General features: G+C 29.1%; 2 protein-coding genes across 3 annotated transcripts in view; one reads left to right on the top strand and one right to left on the bottom strand.

Annotated features, from left to right (window-relative positions):
• LOC106687377 (MAM and LDL-receptor class A domain-containing protein 1) overlaps positions 1-2,745 on the top strand; it is a 39,876-nt gene extending 37,131 nt beyond the window's left edge. Inside the window, exon 18 of one of the 2 annotated variants that reach the window (XM_067048267.1) lies at positions 2,243-2,745. The gene's annotated coding sequence lies outside the window, so the exon portion shown is untranslated. The remainder of the gene's footprint in view (positions 1-2,242) is intronic. The other variant, XM_067048266.1, reaches the window with a different exon arrangement.
• A 489-nt stretch (positions 2,746-3,234) lies between these two features.
• On the bottom strand, positions 3,235-20,104 carry Galphai (G protein alpha i subunit). The gene is made up of 6 exons (XM_014431235.2): positions 19,876-20,104; positions 17,607-17,791; positions 15,719-16,005; positions 12,755-12,849; positions 6,566-6,754; positions 3,235-6,291 (listed from the first exon to the last, which is right to left on the bottom strand). The coding sequence occupies exons 1-6, from the start codon at positions 20,024-20,026 to the stop codon at positions 6,101-6,103; spliced, it is 1,098 nt and encodes a 365-aa protein (XP_014286721.1). The 5' UTR covers positions 20,027-20,104; the 3' UTR covers positions 3,235-6,100.
• Positions 20,105-23,041: the final 2,937 nt, after the last annotated feature.

Genomic DNA, 23,041 nt, shown 5'->3' with positions numbered 1-23,041 from the left:
GAGATCACGCCATATAATAACATAGCACATTGGACTAGCTCATTAGTATAGAGGTGGGCGAAATTATTCTTTTGAATTATGGTACAAACTATATCGATTACTGTACCATATACAGTATAATTTTATTATACTAACTACTTAATATATTTCAACAATATTTCTGTTGTAGATAGATATAAAAATTATCCTCACATTTGAAAATATTGTCAGGATCATGGCCTTTGACTTAAATGGTACTATTATCTACTTTATGGAACAATTGGACATTTTCATAATACTTATTTATGATAATATATTTAATTATAAAATTATATATTTATCTATAATGCTATAATATTTAATTATATTATAAATTCCTTGCATAATACTTACTATCAAAGCAACAACTCTCTCTCAATCAAAAAATTTCAAATTATATTGCTGTTTTCGCTATGTTTACAGTTATTCTTTTATTATTACTAAGTCAAAAAACGATTATCTCCACTGGCCATGCTATCTTGATATTGGTGAGCCCCTCCCTCAACCAATTCTCTTGACTAGTGTTTTTTTAATATTTTTTATAACCTGTTTTTATTACTAAAGATAATCTGATTATTACTGAGGTTTAATAATTAATTAATATTTTTGTCACTGCGTTTTTTTTAATTTAATTTTTAAGTTGACTTACTTGGATTAGGCGAAAGTTTCCAGTAAAAATATGTTCCTAAATTAGATTTATACAATAACTTCATTTAAAAATTTGATAATATTAATTATGTTATTTTTAATCCAAAGATTGAAAAAAAAATGGCTAGTCTTTTCTAAATATCAAAATTTGGTGAGCAGATCTCACAGATCCAGCTTCCCATTAATGGGATTCCTATATATGCAACCGATGGAGTATTAAAAAAAAGTTTTGATTTAGATTTCATTGTATTTAAGTCGATGAATTATGGAAGCCCTTTTAACCATAAAAGATTGTCGAATAATTATTATCTATCATTAGAATGGGAAGTTGATCTGGCAAATAGCTGAAATGATTATGAGAAATCATTCAACAGTTCAGTATATTATTGAAAGAGTCAGTTTTCAAAGAAATCCATGTTAGTCAGAAATTTATTTTTTTAATAGCCGATGGGATGTGGATTTTGAATTAAGTTAAGAAAAACTTACATATTAGTGTTCCAAAACTACTTGTATGATAGAAGAATAGTTAACTAAGAAAGGTCAATCCAGAATTGCCCTGATCTTTCTCATAAAATATAAATTTCTGGGAAGGGTCACTAAAAAATAAAACCTTTCATCAGCAAAAAAACAAAATCAAAAGATACAAAATTAATATGCTGAAGAATTCTGGAACATAGTCCTGTTTATATAAGAATTTAAACTTTATAAATTGGAATCTGATGAGAGCTGTTTATTGTGGACCAAGGCGGGAGAAGAAATAGAAAAAAAAATCCTTCGGGTCACTGTAAAACATGACTGTGGTGATTTAATGAATGCTGTATTTCAGCTGTTGGGACTGAGACCTCGTATTTTACGGCTAGTATCTAGAAATAAAATTTATATATTGATATTTTGAGACAAATGTGGAAAAATTAAACTTTAAAAACAATTTTCTTTTTTTTTTTAAATAAGATAGTAATCTGAAAGATAATTACATTTAGTGAAAGAATGGCTGGTATTCAATTTTGAAGTCCTTAAAATTCTGACCCAATCTCCTCATATTAGTGAAACTGAGTATCTTTGGGTTAAAACTGGTACAGAAATAAGGAAACACAAGATTTCCTACAAAGAAATTTTAAAAAACAGCTTTACTAGGAGAAAGGGGTAGGACTTCTACAAATTAAACCGAAAACTGGTTGAATCAATCTTAAATTGGCATTAATCATTTATATTATAGGTTTACCTTCAAGATACTAGGCAGTGAAGAAGTTTGTTTCAATTTTAAACAAGGCAAAAGAAGCATTATTTTCATTTTGCTTCATCTTTTCCTGAAATTTATAATTTAACCCAAATGTTTTTTGTAAACATTTATTTTTATTTTAAGATGTTAGCCTTAAATATTTATTATTCAGAAAGGAAAATATTGGATCTAAATTTTTCCAGCATTTAATTTACACATTTAATGAATGTATTACCAAGTATAAAAAAGTTATTTACTTAAAAATATGTTTTCTCTATGTGTTTATTAATGACTGAAGTATTAAGTGTTAAGGAAACGCCTAACAAAAACTTGAGCTTTCTAAATTATTGTCTTTAGGTTGGAATGAAAACTATGCTCCTGTTTTTAAGGCATGAAAGGATAGAAGATTTTGGAAAATCTGTAACTTCGAAATATATGCACAAATGTATAATGTAGATTACAATGGTGCTAAAAATACCATTGCATTTAATTTTTGTATAATTTTTATCATTTTGTACATATGTACTTTCAATCAAGTGATATTTGTAAAAAAATAAAATAATAAATAAGTAAAATTCATTTGTTCGTGAATTTGTAAACGTGTTAAATAATTATCCCTTATTTCATACTATAAATAAGCTGTTTTACTGCATAATAATTTTTATGGAGAAAAACCCTCCAGAATATGCCATATAATAAGTAATACAAATATAATATGTAATAAAAACAAAACATCAAATGTGCAGAAAAAATCTCCAAATATGCAATAGGGCAGCTACATAAAAGATTATAATTTATTTACTTAGAATTATTTGTGATATTTGAAAGCAGTGTCTTGTCCCTTTCTGAATTATATAGTATTTATAACATGACAAAATAAATTATTGATATTAAACTGTCTTCTTCTTACCCTGTTCCACTAATAAATGTTACAGAAAACAAAAATCACATCTATTCCACATTATTACATACCCATCTTGAAAGACATTTGCCCCTTCTCCATTAAGGTAATTTAAATGTATAAAGGTATGGTAGTCAGCTATATTTAAGCTTTTCTGAATCACGTATATTTTGTAACTATACAAATAATCATATGATATAAACAAAATCTAAAATAGGAAACATAACAGATATATATACTTGTATAAAGTTTATTTTACTATTTAATACAAAATATAGAAACATGCAAAAATACTGAAACATATCTTTTTATCTACGATTTTTTATACAGAAATTTTAGATGGCACAAGTATGGAAATACTCAACAAATGATAATCTGGAATACAATAATCTTTGTAGCAGATAATAAAGGTTAGGTGATGATAAATAATTATATTTGGAGATGAAAATTGATTCAAAATATTATTAATTCACTTCTCACGAACACATTCATGAACTTTGAAAGAATATGACTACAATAAAGTTTAATTATTAGATCCAAGTAAAAGAAAAATATAATGACATAATGAAGTTGATACCTTTTTCTTTTTATAGCACAGCATTTGTGTGCAAAGATATTTAATAAGTGTTGCTCAACGACTGTCATGAAATATAGTATAATAATGGATACTAATTATAACATTTATTATAAAACAGTTCCAGGAGACGAGAAAGTTCTTCAATAAAAGTAATTGTTTAATTTTAACTTTTATCATTTCCTTTATTATAAATATTTCTATTCAATGGTGAAAACAAAACTGATACAAGAAAGTGTTTGTATTAAACAAAGTTATTTACTAATACCTAGTGATGGTGTACTCAACTAAATGAAACTGCACTTACATTTGAAAATATTACTAGATAAGAAAAAAAAAAGGAACCAATGCAGATTAATTTGGAATGTTGTGAAAATATATAACAATAATAAATAAATAACAAATGCTAAGATGGTTTGGTAAATTGAGCAATCCAACATATTGATACAAATTTATCAGTATAAATCATACAAAATTTAAAAAAATCATCCTAACCAGAGTAAGAAGTGGAAACTTTAAAGTATACTACAACTAATTTTCAATTAGAAAAGTAAATAAGATTCATCAAAACCTCTCTAAACCAATTTTATTCATTCTTTTATGGTATAACATGTTTTTAAATCAGGTTATATTTGAAACAATGATTTATTATTATTTGTCACAGGCCTAACCAAATAATTAATATTATGGCAGTTGAAGTAAAATTTTATTAGAAAATAATTTTTTGGTAATAAGAAATATCACCTTTATATATCTACTATTTTACCACTTGGCCCCAATATCACAGAGAAATACTACAATGAAAGAAAAGTACAAGTATATTTCGCCATAAAGCTGATTAAATAGTTTAATATTAATGACCAAATTAAAATTACTTTTGTTGACATCATTTATTCACTACATAATAATTAAACAAAAACATACTGGGATTATTTGAATAGAGAGCATTTATAACATGAATATAAAAATAAAAACATACATTTATAGCAGAGCTTTTAAACAAGAGAAGTACATTTTAAAAACATAGTACACGGAAGAAATCCTACAGAAACTACGTAGATCAGTGATAGGCAGCCTGAGGCCAATCACATATTTAAGTAAGATCAAATGTTTATAATATGCACCATTTTTTAAAATCATAAGTTGTTTTTGGTATAAACTAGTGGCCCTATTAGTTTTAATTCTATGTTTTGTCCAGTCACAACAAATAAAGTTGCTCCTTACTGATGTTTACTATTAACTTCTATTTTACATTCTTATAAGGTATTTAAAAGTAAGTGATGTTATGAAAATAAATATATATTTAAAAACAATAGATAAGATAATATGGAAGTAAGGTGTTATGTATTTTATACCAGTTAACAATTTCATTTTAAAAAAAATGAAAAAATAGAAAGCTCAACAGATGAACAATAAGAAAACAAAATTTTTGACTCGACCCATAATTTATGTTTAAATAGATCTATTCATCATAACATTAAGTTTTGTAATTCAATAATAAATGTCATTAGGTTTGCATGAAATAAAAAAATTATACCATTCATAAAATATTTCAGACCTATTTTGTATGCACAACACAAAAGCTTTATATTTAAAATTATACATCACTGAGTAAATAAAAAAAAATTAATTTACTAAAATTATTATCACTATACATTTACAAAATGCAAGCTATGAGTTAGTAATACAATTTGTTCAGTATAATGATTAACTAACTGTCAAGCCATCAGCAGGGTAATTAGAAAACAGTAAAAAGTTTTAACCTTTTTTTTACTTAAATAACATAAATGCGTTATAATAATATTAGCTAAAAAAAGGTCTTTATTTTTCATCACTATTCAATAAACAATATGATTTTATGAATATAAAACTAATTATGAAACATAATGTCAAGTAAACATATATTAACAATTCATCAAACAGTCTTGCAATGAACAAAGGAATATCATGTTATTAATTTTATAATATAACATGACATTAAATTATTTTTACAAAATCAGAAAATAACTTTGATAAAAAATTAAGTCTAGCATATTTTAGGTACAGTGCAAAATTCTTAAAGAAAATTATGAATTACATAAGTCTCTCCAAAAAAAAAATATTTTGATTTAAAAATACATATATTTATATAAAAGCATATAAATAAAGAATATAAAAGTAAAAATTATAATAAATAAACCACTTACTCAAAGAACACTCAGATCTTTGATTTTCGAAGTCATCGATAAACGAATACAAATGGAATTTTCTTTGATACAGTAAGAGATATATAATCCTTGAGAGTAATTTAACAATTAGATGGTTAAGTAGATCACATTAATTTAGCACTTGTTTTAAAAAATAAAGAGATAATACAAAGTTTATGGTTGTCGCTTTAATTTTGGGACCTATTCCACATAAAAATACAAAACATTAATTAAGTATAATTTTTTTTTTAAATTTATAACAATGGAAATAATCAGAGAAGACAATTTTTATAAAGTTATCTCTATCATTGAGAGACTTAATCCATAAAATAATATAAAACATTACTTCAACACATTTTTTTTTCTTTATCAAAAATAATGGGAATTAACCTTTGAAACAATTTTTACTAAGTTATCTCTTACTCAGAGAACTATTCCTAATAAAAATATACAATATCAATTAAATAAATACAGAACTATTATCACATTAGCTAGACAGCTGGATAATGGAATTTCCAAATGGCAGTTTAATTTAATGTAAGAAATATTACAGCCTAAAATAGGCCACAATCTTTTAAATTATTTTTTATAATCACATCTGTAACAGCATCAAAAACAAATTGGATATTATGTGTATCTGTAGCACAAGTGAAATGAGTGTATATTTCTTTCTGATCTTTCCGTTTATTCAAGTTTTCAAACTTCATTTGAATATATGCAGCAGCTTCTGCATAAGTATTTGAACCTGTGGGATAAACAATTAAATTACAAATTACTATAAATATACCAAAAATAAACAGTCTCTAATTTCTACCTGTCATACTAATCTTTATCATATCTGTCATAAAGAGAGAAATCTGAGAACAATAGCCTACTTTCATATAGTAAAATCTTGGGTGTATTTAATTTATTTTTCTTAATGAAACATTTGAAACAAAATTTGATAGTTTACTTTAAATTATGTAATTACATTAATATCACAAACTAACAATTAAAAAAAAAAAAATTTCAATACTTGCCTGTATATTCAGGAAAGCATATTGTCAATGGACTTTTAGTTATTTTTTCTTCAAACAAATCTTTTTTGTTAAGAAACAATATAATTGATGTTTCCACAAACCATTTACTGTTGCAAATGGAATCAAAAAGTTTCATTGACTCAATCATTCTATTCATTTCTTCGTCTTCCGCAAGCACAAGATCATAACCTGTAATATTAAATGATTTATACTTATATTTAAAAAAAACAAAACAATAAGAAAGTTTTTTAGAAGTATCGGGTTGTAAAATAAGTTCGTAGCGTTTTTTACTGGTGATTTCAATAAAAACTTCAGATTCTTGTAAATATTTTTAGTCAATTATATAAGACCCATTTTGATCTATTACAATACAAGTTTCCATCTTTCAGGTTATTTTTTAATTCCGTCCTCCCAGAACTTCACAGATTTTTCTCAATGAACTCCTCTATATGCGTTTTGAAGTTCTCGAGCGAATTAAACTGTTTCCCGTTAAGAGTTTTGAAGGGCTCGAAATAAGTGAAAATCTGTTGGGGCAAGGCCTGGTGAATAGGGTGGGTGGGGGATCACATCTCAGCTAAACTCCAATAATTTCTGCCAGGTCTGCAAAGACACGTGAGGATGGGCGTTATGAGCTGGACGCTTTTGCTCAACTGCTGCCTTTAGTTGTTCCAATTGGGCACAGTATACAGCAGAACTCTCGTTTCCACTTATTCCAATATTATTATCACTGGTGATTTTAACACCAACATGCTCTCAATCCAGTGATAAATCCTTTCTTACTGACCTAATATTGTCCATCAACCTTTACCTCGTTCCTTATTCTCCTACACATCACAAACAATCCTCTGACACCTGGTTTGACCTTTTTATCTGTGGCTCTCCAGTAAAAATCATTTTCTCTTCCCAGACCCAGTTCCTTTTCTCTCATCTCAAGATCTAATCCAAATATCATATGACCTAGCAATCAAATGCTTTAGCTTTACTCCCAAAATCATACCATACCATAATTTGGACCTCCTTTCCTATCCCTTCAACTTGACCTTGATTCCGTCCAGTGGGACATTATACACTCCTATAACTCCCTGGACCCTATGGTCTCCATCATCACTTCACATCCGCAATTCATATTAGACATCCATGCTTCTCTCAAAACCCAAACCATACGCCGTCCAACCGCACCTTGGCTTACTCCGGAAACAAAGGAAATGATAAAAGAAAGAGAAGCAGCAAGAAGCAAATTTTGTCGGACCCGCCTGTCTACAGTTTATTTTCATTTTAAACTACTCCGTAATGCAACGCAATTAGCAGTTCGACATACTAAATCCCTTCATATTCTTCACGCCCCCTCTCCAATGCTCCTGATCCCAAATCCAAGTGGAAAATACTCCAAAATTTATTCCTAATAGAATCCAATAACCTCAGCTCTCTTCCAATAACACCTGAAGATCTCAACAACCATTACACATGCCATGCTACTGATCCATCAATCTTTCCTGATATTCCAAATAACACCTTCAATCCTGAAAACTTTTGTTTCCCCACTTTATCATATATACAATTTTTCCTGACAAAATGCCACATTTCCTTCTCATTGTAAAATCACATTACTTCAACCATAAAATAAAATCCCAAATCCTTCTTCACCTAATGACTTCCGCCCTACTTCTCTCCTCTCTGAACTTTCAGATAGAGTTAAATCGTTAAAACGCCTTGTTCAAAACCAACTCTCACCACACTCAACACAATCCAGTCTCCTTAAAATAACCCACGACCTCTAAACTGTCATGGAACACCAAAACCTAACTATCCTAATCCTTGATTTATCCATAGCATTTTACACGGTTGACCACAACATCCTTCTTAATAAACTACAAAATTTTCCTCTATCCAACAGTGCTACACGCTGATTTCAATCCTTCCGTACCGATCCCACTCAGTACGTAGTGGTTCCAGATACACCACCATCAATGATTCGACCCCTTACCTGTGGTGTCCCCCAAGATTCATCACTTTCCCCTACACTTTTCGCCATTTACATCAATGTCTTTCGCCTCCTTATCCAACATTCTCAATACCATCCCTACACTGATGATTTCCAAATTTATCTTTCCTTACCACCTTCTGACCTATTGCTAGCCACGGAGAAGCTTCAAGACTTGAATCGAATTAGTCACTGGGCACAAGAAAACAAGCTTTAGTTGAATCCAGAGAAGACTAAGGGAATCACAATAGGATCCAATCACCTCCTGAAAACTATTCCTCATATTCCAACCTTATTCTTAAACAAAAATCCAATACAAACCTGTCCATACATTAAAAACCTTGGTGTCACTATAGACCAAACTCTTTCCTGGAAAAACCATGTTTCCCATATTTCCTGTTGTACCTTTTTCACCCTAAACCGTCTAAATTAACTTTGTCACCTACTACCTTTTGAAACCCATACACTCCTGGTTACTTCCTTAATATTTCCCCACTTTATTGCTGTGTGGTTTACACAGGTGTCTCTGGGGATCTCAAAGCAAAATTGAAATGGTTAATTAATTGATTTTCAATCGATTCATCTTTTGGGTCCCCAGAGATGTCTGTCACCTGGTTTAATGAAGAATTGAAGTGGCTATACCCCTGTTTTCATCATAAATATTTTCTTGCTTCCTTCTTCTACCAAATTATCCAATCCCGCCGTCCATCATACATCTTTGATATCCTTCAATTTAAATCCTCAGTGCATTCCCGCTCACATCCTTCAGACTTATATGTAACTGCCCATTGAACCGCAGCCGTAGATCCTCATCTGCTCCTCTTTCCTATGGAATTCTATTCCCCCCCATCATTCGTAGTTTTAATACCCTCCCAACCTTCAAATCCCGTATCTTTGACCACCTTCTGTCCACCCAATTCCAGAAGAATAACAATTGATCAATATTTATATATTTTCTGTATTTAATGCTTCAGATTTTCGTTTATACTTGCAGAAATGTATATCAGCAGAAATTGTATCTTTCCATTCATTATTTTTAGTTTAATTGTATTTGATTTTTTCTTTTTATTTATTATCAGAAGATAGTCATCTTATGTTTTATGATGACATTTAGTTTTACTTTATTTGTTCTATTTTTATTTTATATATTATGTTAATTATTTTTGTTCATTTTTATGTTTTTGAATTCACTGTTTTATTTTTTTTATTACATTTCATGATGTTTTATAATTTCATTTTTAATTTGTACTTTACCCTAAGGCTTTAAAGCCTAATTTTGATGCTTGTATATCATTCTAAAGGGATCAATCCCAGAATGAATAAATAATATTAATATTAGGGGTATTCATGATCTATGTTAAAGCGTGTTAAATGGAAAAACTTGTGTTAAATCGAAAAAAATTGCCTTCTTTTGCCGTGGTAAAACGAAATAACATTTAACATGGCTGAGAGTCTGTTACTTGGTCAGTTAAATCGAGAATGACGTCACACAATAGACCAGTTGAGATCGCCGCCATATTAGTTGTTGTGACTTTCAATACAGTTGTCAATTAGCTCATCTTCATTCTCTTCTTCACAAGTTTGAAGATCAATAAGACACTCATAAGCTAAACTTTCACACAAATTCCACTTTTCACTCACTCTAGGCATGTTTTAATTAATTACTTAAATCAAAACTGAAGTAAACAATAACATGAGGGTCTGGAAGGAAGGTTATAAACATAAAGGCTTATACAACAAGTTGCTGAGAAAATCCGCTAGGGACTCTTATGCATTTAACGTTTAACATGACTTCAAATAGGGCTGCTCACAATCCTATAGTTATAACATTTAACATGGTAAAACATATAACATTTAACACAACATCATGAATACCCCTATTATACTGCAGAATTTATGGTCTGGTTGGGCAGGAGCTCAAAATAAAGGACACCTTTCCAATCCCACCAAATGCACGGCATAACCTTCTTTGGATATAATCCTGCTTTTGGAATCGTTAATGGCGGGTCACTTCATTTTCCCTAGGAATTTTTTCTCATAATATTATTGTACAGAACCAATTTTTCATCCCCAGTTATCAACCTCTTTAAAAGTAAAATAATTCAATTAATTCTTTCCCGTCAAATTGTGAGGAACCCATATAGCACTTCGAGAAACATATCCCGAACCCCCCAAATGATCTGAGACACATGCATGAGATTTTGAGTGTTTCTGCGATATCTCGTGTCATACAGTGAGGGTTGTCTGTGACCAATGCTTGAATTTGGTCATCATCAACAGTTGAAGGACAACCCAAGCGCTTTGCGTCTTCCAAGTCAAAATTATCAGTTCCACTTATGGACAGTGCTTTCTCTTAAGGCATCATCGCCATATACCCTGCAAATTTAGTTCACTGTCTGTGCAGCGGATTTACCTTTTCGGAAATGAAATGACAAAAATGAATTTTTTTTTCTTGAATTTTGAGCAAGCAAAATACCACTTAAAGATAAAAAATCTCAGTTGGAACTGATGCATAAAAGCACCTTAACTAATTGTTTAGAATATGTAAACATTATTAACCAAGTAAATATGATTTTATAAACACAGAGGATTAAATTGAACATTGAAAAACGCTACGAACTTATTTTACAACCCAATATAATAACTGAGGCAGAGACATTGTCCTAGTGAATATCATCCCAACTCTATTCTATCATAACATTCAGAGGGTATGGTATTTTACAGTCACAACTCTTCAGCTAGATTGAGTAAAATTTGACATGATTTGATTGACGATAGGCTTTTGAATACAACATCTCATCAAAAAACATATATATGTGATATGTGTTTTGATGGGGTGTGTATATACATATGACAAACATTTATCATCTTCATGATGGATAGTTGCCACTCAACCAGTTCAATATACAGTTAACTTACTGCTTTCGTGCTGCTCTCAATGGCTATGAATCTCAATTTGTTAAACTGAGCTTCTATACATCACCACAAATATTTCACAACACTTGACAGGATTAATAAGTTTTCAAACATTTCAAGAAGCAGGTGGATGTTTCTTTTTATATTATCTGCATAGAGGCTTGGAGAAAGTGTAGCCAAGCACAATGAGGTGTGTACTCTATTTAGAATGATGTGGGTGCTATTTCCTCTAAGGTCAGTTAATATTTATCTTGTGGTGATCCTCAAAAATAATCATGGTTATACCACTCTAGTGCCTAGTTGATATGGGGCAGAAACATCTAGGTATCCATCAGTTGAGTTGGACGAAAATTATTCAATGGTTGATGACTAAATGTTAATGATATTGTGTAATAGTGAGATTCAACGCAGATGCATTGAAAAATAGTCAGGATCAATTGAATGCAGAAAGATATGCAATACGGAACCAACCAATATTATTGTGATATTGGGTTTCATATAAACTATAATGATACCATTTTCAATAATTTTCAATTTCAAAAAAACCATTTAGTTTGCAGTTACAGAAAAACAAAAAATAAATAAATAAATGAAATAAAAAAAGATTTCCGGCTATAACATTGGTCAGTGAATCATAGGTTGGTGTTCAGTGACCCAATAAACTAGAGTATAACAAAATTTAAGAAAAAAACAAATATAAATCGTATTTCTAGAAATACACACTTTTAATAGAAAATAGAGCATTGATAAAAAAAAGTTTTAGATTAAATTTTTATAAAATTGAAATTTTAGTTTAAAATTATTAACTAACAACTTTTTGAGATTTTTAGTAATTTTGTTAATCAAATAAAATTTTAATCATGCTGAATAGTCACAATTAAAACTTCACAACAAAAACTTAAGCCATTTTTGGCACAATTTGTGAAGAGTAGGTGTAAGTATGTGGAGTCTCTACTTTAACGATAAGTAATATTTTTTATAATCAAATTACTTTTTTACCTACTAACATGGAAGACAAAATATCAGAAAAGATAATTCAAGACAATAAAGAAGACTGAAGAGAAGGTAAAATGATAACATAGGGAAGAAGTTTGAATGTTAATTCAATACATTTAATATTAAAGAATACCAATCCATACAAATTAACTCTTAAGTGATTTATACAAAATATAACACATAAAGCACTATTTTAAGAACTTCTTTTTATAAATCTATAATTTTAAAGACAGATAAGTTTTATTTTTGATATCAAGAAGTTTGGTTATAAAAAATGATATTTGTAGAAAAAATACCTGATAATGCAACACAGAAAATTATGGCTGTGACCCCTTCAAAACAGTGAATCCATTTTTTTCTTTCAGATCGTTGTCCACCAACATCAAACATTCTAAAATTAACAAAATAAAATTTAGCACATTAAAGGAGGTAAAATACTAGAATAAACTTTGTAGTAAACAACTTAACATTTTTTAAATTAAAAATTTTTCATACCTTTCTTTTTAATAATATTAAATTGGTTTATTAAATTTTTTGAATGCAATAAAAAGTGTCCCAATGATACTTTTTTTTTTTTTGCTTTGATATAAATGAAAATGTAAATGCATTGTAACATAATTTCATGTTATTATATTACTGCAGATTATCTAAAGATTCAAGTGTCCTCCTATTTGAAACCAAGAGGACACATGAATAATTGATATTCAAATAAATCAAATAATACTTTAGAATATTAACGAAGAACATTACAGTGATGGATATTTTAAAAATATTGGCATCATTATTAAATGGAAGATGCAAGATTGTAATAAAATAATAAATTGACCATATTATCACAAAGGATTATAGATCTAAACAATTACTATTCCCTCCTTTATTATAGTTATAGTTAACATTAAATTTGAAGTATAAGTAATACAATTTTATGTACAATAAAAATTAATTATTCAAAATCTCAATTCATTGAAATCAAACAACTAAAGTTATGAGGTACTCGGAGTTTAATAAGGCAAAGGAGTATGAACAACTTAATATAAACTTGACAACTTTCTCGCTTGTAGAATTGGGTGGACACCTAAGTATAACCTACCCCTATTAAACTAGGTTTAGTTTACCTCTATACCAGCAGTAGGGAAGCTTGAATTCAACTGCTACAGATAGTTTAAAAATAGTTAGCCTAATCTTAGTTAAAACTAAGACCAGAGGTATCTGGGCCTAAGGAGCTTAAAAACTTTAAATTTTTCAAACTTTTACAGTCAATATTGGAATTTTATTTATATTAGTTGCATGTTACTAGTTAAATTAGGTTGATAATGGTTGGAGTGGGGTCAGAAACGAACATACATTAATTAATATAATGTTCTAATGTATGAAGTTTCAGCTTAAGTTGCAAGTCTTCATTGTGGTTAATTCAAAGAAAGTAGAAGGCAGAATACATTCTGCTGTAATGGAGATTAGATAAAATCTGCTGTCCTCTGATTCCCAAATAAAACACTGATAAAAAGCCAACACAGGCCATAATATAAGAAACATTAAAACAATATACAATCCAATCTTGATAGTCAAAATAAGGGATTGACTCATTATTCTATAATTAATATCCATATATTTCACAAACTCTTGAATTAAAATTTCAAATCTGGCAAATTAGTGGGTTTACTAGATCTGGTTTATTTACTATCAGCAAATATATTTAAAAAATCACAAATATACATTGAACCATTTTTTTTTTCTTACCTTTCACTTCCTTAACAATGAAATGCTAAAAAGAAAAAAGTTGCTGGTATGAGATGTAATTTATAATTATATCAGGTACATCATATTTCATAACAGGGATCAGTCAAAATGAATTATAATCATAAAAAGCCATAAACAATTCATAATTTAATTACATCAGCCAACACTTGGAACAATCATAGAGGAAAATTCTCAGAACTAAAGCAGCAGACATAAGCTACTGGGCTTTATAGTGCAGCAAATCAATCAAATAAACACAAAAATTTCGGTGGTTCTGATTTATTGAGATTTGTAATGACATTAAAAATCTAAATTTGTGAGGTCGGCAAACAACTGAAAGTTTATTATACTCCAGAAAAGTCCTAAAATTGTCAGCTATTTTTCATTTCATATTGAATATCTTGGAAACTATCTACTGCATGAAAAACATTTTTTATACTTTTTTAAAGTAGAATAAATTTGCAAAAATTAGAGCTGTGCACATCTAGTCATACCTAAAATATTTTTTTTTTTAGCTATAAATCACCATTTTTTAAATTTATTTAGGTGAATATTATAGAAACTGCTATACCTTAGAACAAGATCAGAAACTAATTTTTAAGTCCATTAAACAAGCAAGCTTTATTTCGAGTATTTTCTCAAGATTTTCTATTTTCTGAGATAAAATTTTTCTTGGGATAATTCATTTTCAATCCAAAAATTATGCTAAAATATTTATTTATACAAATCTGGAGTGATAAAAATCTCATGTTCAGATTTTTAATGTTAAACTAAACCCAAACAACATATTAAAAAATCAGAGCTATCCAACCTCTAGGGTAGAGATAGTGTTTTGTTTCCTGGACTGTTATGTACAAGAATCTATAGTGATGTATGTATCATAAAAAAAAATTCAAGGCTGAGAACTGTAAAATTTAAGCTATTTTTCATTATTTTATTGGCTTAAATTTTAAAAGAAATCAGAAACATAGAATTAGATTTATTTTTTGTTGGTTGAACGAAACATTGCTACCTAACTTCATACACTGAGGGCTCATTATACCGTCAAAGATAAAACAAGGAAATGCATCACAGAAACAATAATTTCAAGTGTAAATAAATCAAATTTACTCATTTAAATAAACTTTACAACAATTTTATTCACTAAATTATTCCATATAATAATACAAAATATACATATTCTTTTCAGATAATTTATTGAATATAATTTCATATTAACATGAATATAAATTTTGAGACTAAATATTAGATGGAGGTACTGAATAATTAAATAGGTGGTTAATAATATATATTACTAATTGTAATAATTGAGTAATTTTTTTTTCCAGTAATTTTTATTTTATTTTGCTTGGTTTGCATTATCTCTTTTTCAAAATTCAAAACGTCTGCTTATGAGTAACATTCCTATAAACTCATAATCATAATCATGGGGAATAAAATGAATCCTGGCAACCCTTTAGTAAGGATCTAAAGGGGTTTTAAACATTTTACTATAATCTTAAGCCATTTTAAAAAATACTTACTTGAAATGAAGACCCTTAAATGTAAAATGTGTTTCAATTATTCCAGTAGTTTTCACTCTTGTCCGAAGAACATCTTGTTGGGTAGGTACATAATTGGGTTGTGAAATACGATCTAATGAATTTAAATAATAAGCAGCAGAATCATTCAATTGATATTCACGAGATCTAGAAAAACATAACTCAACACCTGGATCTTGCCAAAGTCTTTTCATTAATTGTACAAGTTCTGGAGTCAGTTCTCCCTCCTCAGCAGCACTGGCTAGGGTGAAAAACTGTCTAGCATAATCCTAAAAAAAGAACTTATATTGGAATACAATAGATTTGATCAAAATGAAAAATTTGAAATTAATTAGAAAGTTAATCTATTTCTTTGAGAACATCTACCATATCTGTGCATACATAAGTTGTGTATTTTTCTGAAAATGACATGGGTAAAACATTTGGAGTTGACTAACTATCTTAAAGTTTCCATGATGATATAAAGATGGCAGATAATTATTTTGTGATCTGGCAGTCATCCTGGAGCTACCAGTGTCTTCAATGCCAAATTAAAAAAAAAAATTGGCCCAGTAGTCTAAGCAAAAACCCCAAATGGCAGAGAAGTAATTTTTTTTCTTGGTGGATAACAAAGCTACATTTGGTTTATTGAGAATACCTAACTAAAACGGGCATAGCCTAAAATTCCAATGAAATTGAGGCAATTGAAATCGATCAACAACCGTTTGTAGGAATAATTAAAAATCACAAAAAATTATCATTTAATTACAATTTTGTTGTATGAACTTGTTTCTTTGCTCAAATTGTGATTTTTTTCTAGTGTCTATTGTTAATAAAAATTCCATGCAAAAATAACGAATATACTTTGTTATTTCCAGCACTAAAAAATTCCATAGCTTCTCTCAGCCCTGAACGCCTTTTAAAGACATAATTTAATCAAGTTTTTTTTTTTTTTTATATGCAGTTTAAACTTAAATATTAATTAATCATTGGTACATAAATAAATAAATATATCAAGTATAATTACATTTTTTCCTGAAAATTATTTTCAAAACAAGTCACCCAATATTCAGGGCCAAATATTGTTTAAAAAAATTAGAAAAAAAAAAACAAATCAGTAACTTGTTCTTCTTTCTCATAAGAAATGGGTTATATTTCTCTGCTTTCAGATATTTTGTATCACAGTATATTGGACCAGTTATTAGAAAAGAAAAACAAAACCCAAAAGTCACATGAGCGGTCATAAAAAAGGGGAAAAAAATCCCAGAAATTACACTTCAAATCCAATTAAATATTAATTAATTAGACAATCAAACAAGAATCTTAGTAACATAGAAAAATGTTGCTGCTAAAAAAAGTATGCCTAAATTTAGAAAAGGTTGTATAACTTTAGAAACATCACATTATTCAAATTCTTAAAACAGATTAAGATAAACAAAATACAAACTACTCCAAATTTACCGTGACAGAAATAAATGTCTGAGAATTATTGAAATGTTAAAAAGAAATTATTTATATCAATAATGAGAAATTCACCATTTGATTTTACACTGTCAACCTATAATTTCTCAAAGGTTTCTGTTTAATCATAAGGAAAGCTTGGATGAGAGAGGTCCTTAATAAACAATGATACTGTACCCTTCATCATTACAGGTTCAGTTAAAACTTAATAGCTACAGGTGAAAACGGCCCTCACTAAATTAACCATCCAAATATCTTGTTAAGATCCATGAGGAAATGAAGCATTAAATTCTCTGTACAGATTATTTCCATAAAATATACTCATACTAATCAATCATAAAAATAAAGGCATTTAAAATTGATTAAAGCATTGCTAACTACTCAGTAATGAAGTAATAATCTTATACCATGTCCATAAAAACAATCTTACCGCTTTTGTACAATCAGCAAAGTCTATTCGCAACTGTCCCATTGCACGAATAATTGCCATTAAGCTTTGAATGGTGTTGCTATAAACAACTGGTCTGTACTGCTCACATTCTTCTATAGAGTAACCAGTTTCATGAATTATTTTCATTTGCTTAACTATAGTACTCTTCCCTGATTCGCCCGCTCCTAAAGAAAAAAAAATTTTTTTCATGAAGAATAAAATTATGGATGGGGAAATTTAAATCAATAAATTGAAAAATAAAAAATAAATATTATTTGCATACCTTTCATTAACAATGAAGTAAAAAAACAAAACTTCTAAAAAGATAAGTAATATTGAATCACTAAATATGAATTTAAAATGAGTTTATACCAAAAATGAAAAGTAAAATGAGGAGTAAAATAAGTAATATTGAATTAATTAAATTAAAAACTTAAATAATAGATAATTATGAAACATTCATGGGCACTCTTTAGGTTGAGCCCTTTTATAGATAAATCAGAAATGATAAGATTACTTCATCACCCTTCAAGGAAAGTTCTGAAGTAAATTATGGCAAACTAAAAAAAAAAAATTAAATCCATGTAACAATCAATTAAGCACTATTAGTCACTCATCCTGAACAAAACTAGCGAGAAGACGATCACAGAACATTCTTAATTTCATAAAAACCACCATGAAGAATAAACTCATGAAAGTTTCAAGTCATTATTTGAATTCTGAATGTAATCTCATACTATTGTTAATCAATAAATTTCAAACCAACTTAATGATTTTCTCGCTAAAAGGAATCCTACAACTACCAATAACTCATAAAATGTGTGGCGTTCATTTCATCAGAATACATCAACACCAACAGTTTAATAGCCACTACAATCAATTCAAGAATATATAGTGTTTTAAAACATTATAAATAGGACAAAATAATAATTTTATTTTGCTATAGAAGAATAAAATTATGTAATGCAATTTAATACTAATCACAACAAATACAATTAAAAAACTTTAAACCTAGCAAAAGTAAAATTTAGAAAAACTTATCAGTTGTCAAGTTTCAGATCAATGAATTAATAACTAATAGTCATTAAAATATTAAAAACAAAATTTTTTAACCAATTATTTTTAATTGCAATAACTAAAAATATATCATTTTTAAAACCAATTACTGATCAACAGTGGAAATTACATTTGACTTCAATTAAAAATAATTCTTACTTGTTGAATCATCATAGCATGTTAGAGCAACAATCGAACACGCCTAGATTACTTTAGTTTTTGAATTTGAACATATAAACAAATAGATATGAATAATTTATAAATTTAACCCACAAGATTAAAAAACAAAATGTATCAAATTGATGCTGCAGGTTTAATAAAAACCATTACAAATTTTTTTTTGTATAGTTACTATTCAAACGATAACCTAATAAAACTAAGCGAATGCAAAAATTGAAGCAAAAAAATTCCATAATTGAACTGAATCATCCTAAAAGGATTCTTGTCTTGTGACAAATTTGGGCACATTAAGAACAACATTCGTTAATATCAAACCTAATATTAACCCATTAAAGACAGTAAACCAATTAAGGAAAAAGTGATTCAACTCAACGTTTATAATAAACTGTATTCCATAATATCAATCAAAGAAATATAATAAATTCAATTACAATCCTTCAAACGTATAGATTCATCTACATTGATTATAAATAATATAAACATTCTTCATAATTGATTTATATAAGTTGCAAATAACTTCAATATTAACCTTCCAAATGCATTAAAACGTTTTAAGTTTGCACAACACACTGTATTTTAATGATTAAGTAACAAATGCAATTAATATAGCAATATAATTAATTAATACAAGTAAAATTGATGATGAGTCTCTCCTTGAATATACATATTGAGAAATAGAACACATTTGATATACTTAGTGTTCTTCAGATAAACCAAAATATAAACAAACTATCTAATATCAGTTATTTCCTGAATAAATGTGTAATAAGATTAAGTATGAAAATGTGTATGTATCAAAACAAAGTTATAATCACTTCAAACAGAAAGAACTAAACTGTTGTCAAGTATCAGAACATGATAACAACTTATGTTCATATAAGGCATCACAATAGAAGAAAACTTATTACTTTACTAATATTAAAACAGAAAAGAAACAGATAATAAACAATTTAATGCAGATCACCTTTTAAAATCTAAACAATGCCGGTATACCATAACAGCTATAATACTAGTAAATGTCAAAAAGATTTACCGAGTAAGAGAAGCTTGACTTCTCTGGCCGCTCGTTCGCCATCAGCTCTCAAATCTTTATCTATCTTTTTAGATCGTTCAACTGCTTCTTTTTCTCCTGATGAACTAATGGCACAGCCCATGTTGATAACAATGGACCATATCCTATTCATAAAACTCTCATCTAAAGACCAGAAGCGTCACTGCAAACACCTATCGAAACCGTTGCTTCAGTGTAGCCATATTGAATTACAATAATTAAAACCGAATTCAGTCTAAAGATAAAAAAAAAACAACCAGTGTAGATAATAATAAAAAAAAAGTTAACCACTCAAAAAAAAAACTAGATTAAGTGACTTCTTAAAATAAAATTTACAGAATAACAAAACAATATTTTAATGGTCATAATAGAAATGCATTATAACGGGTGTTACAAATTAGGCTCATCTCCAACATCCCTGCTATGTGTGTTCTAGTTCTGAATTATTATACTACAATTACTCTTACAAAATTTGAAATCCACAATAAAATTTCTGTTTTAAAACTATCAACAGAATCAGTTTCGGTATTGGTCCGGGTTTGATCCTTAATTTTGGGATTGAGATAAACTAAATTAAAAATAAACATCATAGCCACCCTGTTTTCATAAATTAAAAAAGAATTTAACAAACCTAATAATTTTATTTTAGCTGTTGTAATGTTGGCTTTTATACATAATAAAAGACCCCGCCCCTTATGAGTCACACACATCTTAGTACATCAAGAGATAAAATATATTCGGTTTCGATAGCATACTTTTATGGTAATGTCAGTTAATGGTATTTCTATTCTAATTGCAATATATAGAACAATAATTGGCCAAAGGGATCGTATAGAGAGAAATGTTAACTGTATTAAAAAATAATTCATATTCTTTGGCAAAATGATATAAAAAAAATCAATCAGTCGGACATTGTTTGCTTGACTGTTCAACATGTTTTTTTTTCTGATTTGTATAAGTATGCAGATAAACTTTGTTCGTCAATATTCATACATTTTGTTAATTTGTCGAACGATCTTCAGTAGCATCAGGAACGGTTTATAGTCTGATTCGTGTTGTTACCGCAGCTGATTCCAAGTCAACAGCGAAAAACAAATTGACAATATCTAGAAAAAATGTTTTGTACGTAAGAATTTGAACGAATTAAAACAAAATGTTTTTATTTATTTATTTTTTTAACTCTTAGAAATATTTTATGGTTAAACTCGCAAACCAAGTCATACTTTGTACTGTTGGGCACTAGTATGACAGTTATAATGGGCCAAAGACTGGTTCCCAATACCATGAATTTTCGGTTTTCTTATTTTTCCAGATTTCGATAGTGACACTTTATTAGAAAATCATCCAAAAACGTCATTTTGTTCTCGCTGACAGAATAACTTGTAGTTACCAAATACTTTGTTATGTATATGTATTTATATTTGACTTATGTAATGCACACGATTGGAACTGTGGTAGTAAAGGAAGCGTTCTGTGTGGGAGAATACAAAAACCGACTTGAAGTTCAGAAGACACCTTATCCCTCAACCGTGCATGCTCAAAACCATTTATTTAAACTCGTAAGAATTTATACGAATTTGGGCCCCAACTTCAACTGAAAAGGAATCGTCAAGAACTATTTATCTCTTGAGCGAGCGTAGCGAGTGGAAGTCAGCAGGTGTGATTCAATAAAAGAAGCAATAATAATAATGTTTTAACCTACAAAATAGGACTTTAGGGCTGTGCTGTTGAAGAATGAAGTGGCTCCTTTACGTCAAGTACATTTTGCATTCGACCTCCAAATTCTTCACGTGCACTGGTGTCTGGAACCTAAAGGATCTTCGGTAATATATAATAAAAACGCCTGTAGATAATAAAATAGCAGATACAAGTCCAGCCTCATCCATGATTGCCTTTCTGAAACACGCACACGTGATAATACCTACGTATGTTACTTAATTTTTTTATCTAGTATTTGTAGGTATTTTGGATTGCAAAAAGTTGGTATTAATAGGCATCCTTCCGGTCTTCTGACTTTTCAAGACATTACCACGTCAGGCTCTTTCGAAAATGAAACAGGCAGTCTTGACCTACCAATCACTTTGCAAAGTCTTGATTGGGCTATAGTCCTCACTAAAATATCTCGCCTCTTCAACAAGTGTTCGACTTTTCTTTTCAGCTATCAAATTCTGTGGAGAAGTATATTTTTCTGACATTCTACGCTGGATGTTACATAGATTCAAATAATGTCGAATTGATAAAGTTTCTAATTTTGATTAACTTACAGGGTTAAAACATTAAATCGAGACTGATCGAGCATCAGGATCTTCATATAACCAATCAATAGTGGAATGTAAATTTACAGAATGGATTTTATATTTTGACGGTTAAGAACGATCTTTGAGAAAGAAGGAAGAAGGAACAAAGGTGATCCTCGATCAACTGTATTTACTTGGTGATTACAAACGTTTTTGTGCATTAATATATTGCTGATAATAAAGACGTCATTTAAACAATACATGATGTAAAAACCCCTAATGTAAACAATGCATATGTCGTTCTTTTCTTCGTCCAATCCTCTTTATAATAATGTACACCAACTGTATTTGTCAATGTTTCGTTTAATAAACATATCTGCTTGTAATTTTTCTGATTCGGTCCATAATCTTTCTGAGAATTTACGATTCTCTCTAACTCCGTCCTCTTTTTTACTATATGGATAGAAGCCTTAACGTCCAAAAAAGAAGGCATTGCAACCGTCCCTTTGGTCACAAAGCCATCCACATTCTTCACCGGTTAGGTAATGCTATATACTCTTCCATAGTTGTTTTTGTAATTTCACTTAAGCTATATATAATCCTTTCACTTGACAGGATGATTATGATGAGGGAAAGAGTAAATAAGCAGTAAATAACTGTTAACTAAACGAAACTTGTACTAGGACAAAATCTGATAAGTTTGACACACAAGGAATACAGCAAATAAAAACATTAAAAGAAGGTTATCCAACATGGAGGTGTAGTTACAGTTGTATGGAAGTTGCTGAGGCTGCTCCAACAGATTAACCTCCATTACCTATAAAATTATTCCTAGTATTTTCAACAGTGGTGCGCATGCGCTAGTTAGCAAATGAACATATGCTACTTCGTGTCCCACAATAGACTATTTT

Source organism: Halyomorpha halys, unplaced genomic scaffold (assembly GCF_000696795.3).
Source record: "Halyomorpha halys isolate HHAL.00 unplaced genomic scaffold, Hhal_1.1 Scaffold953.1, whole genome shotgun sequence".
Lineage (NCBI taxonomy): Eukaryota > Metazoa > Arthropoda > Insecta > Hemiptera > Pentatomidae > Halyomorpha > Halyomorpha halys.
The sequence above is the reverse complement of the archived record's forward strand: the minus strand, read 5'-3'. Positions and strand labels throughout refer to the sequence as shown.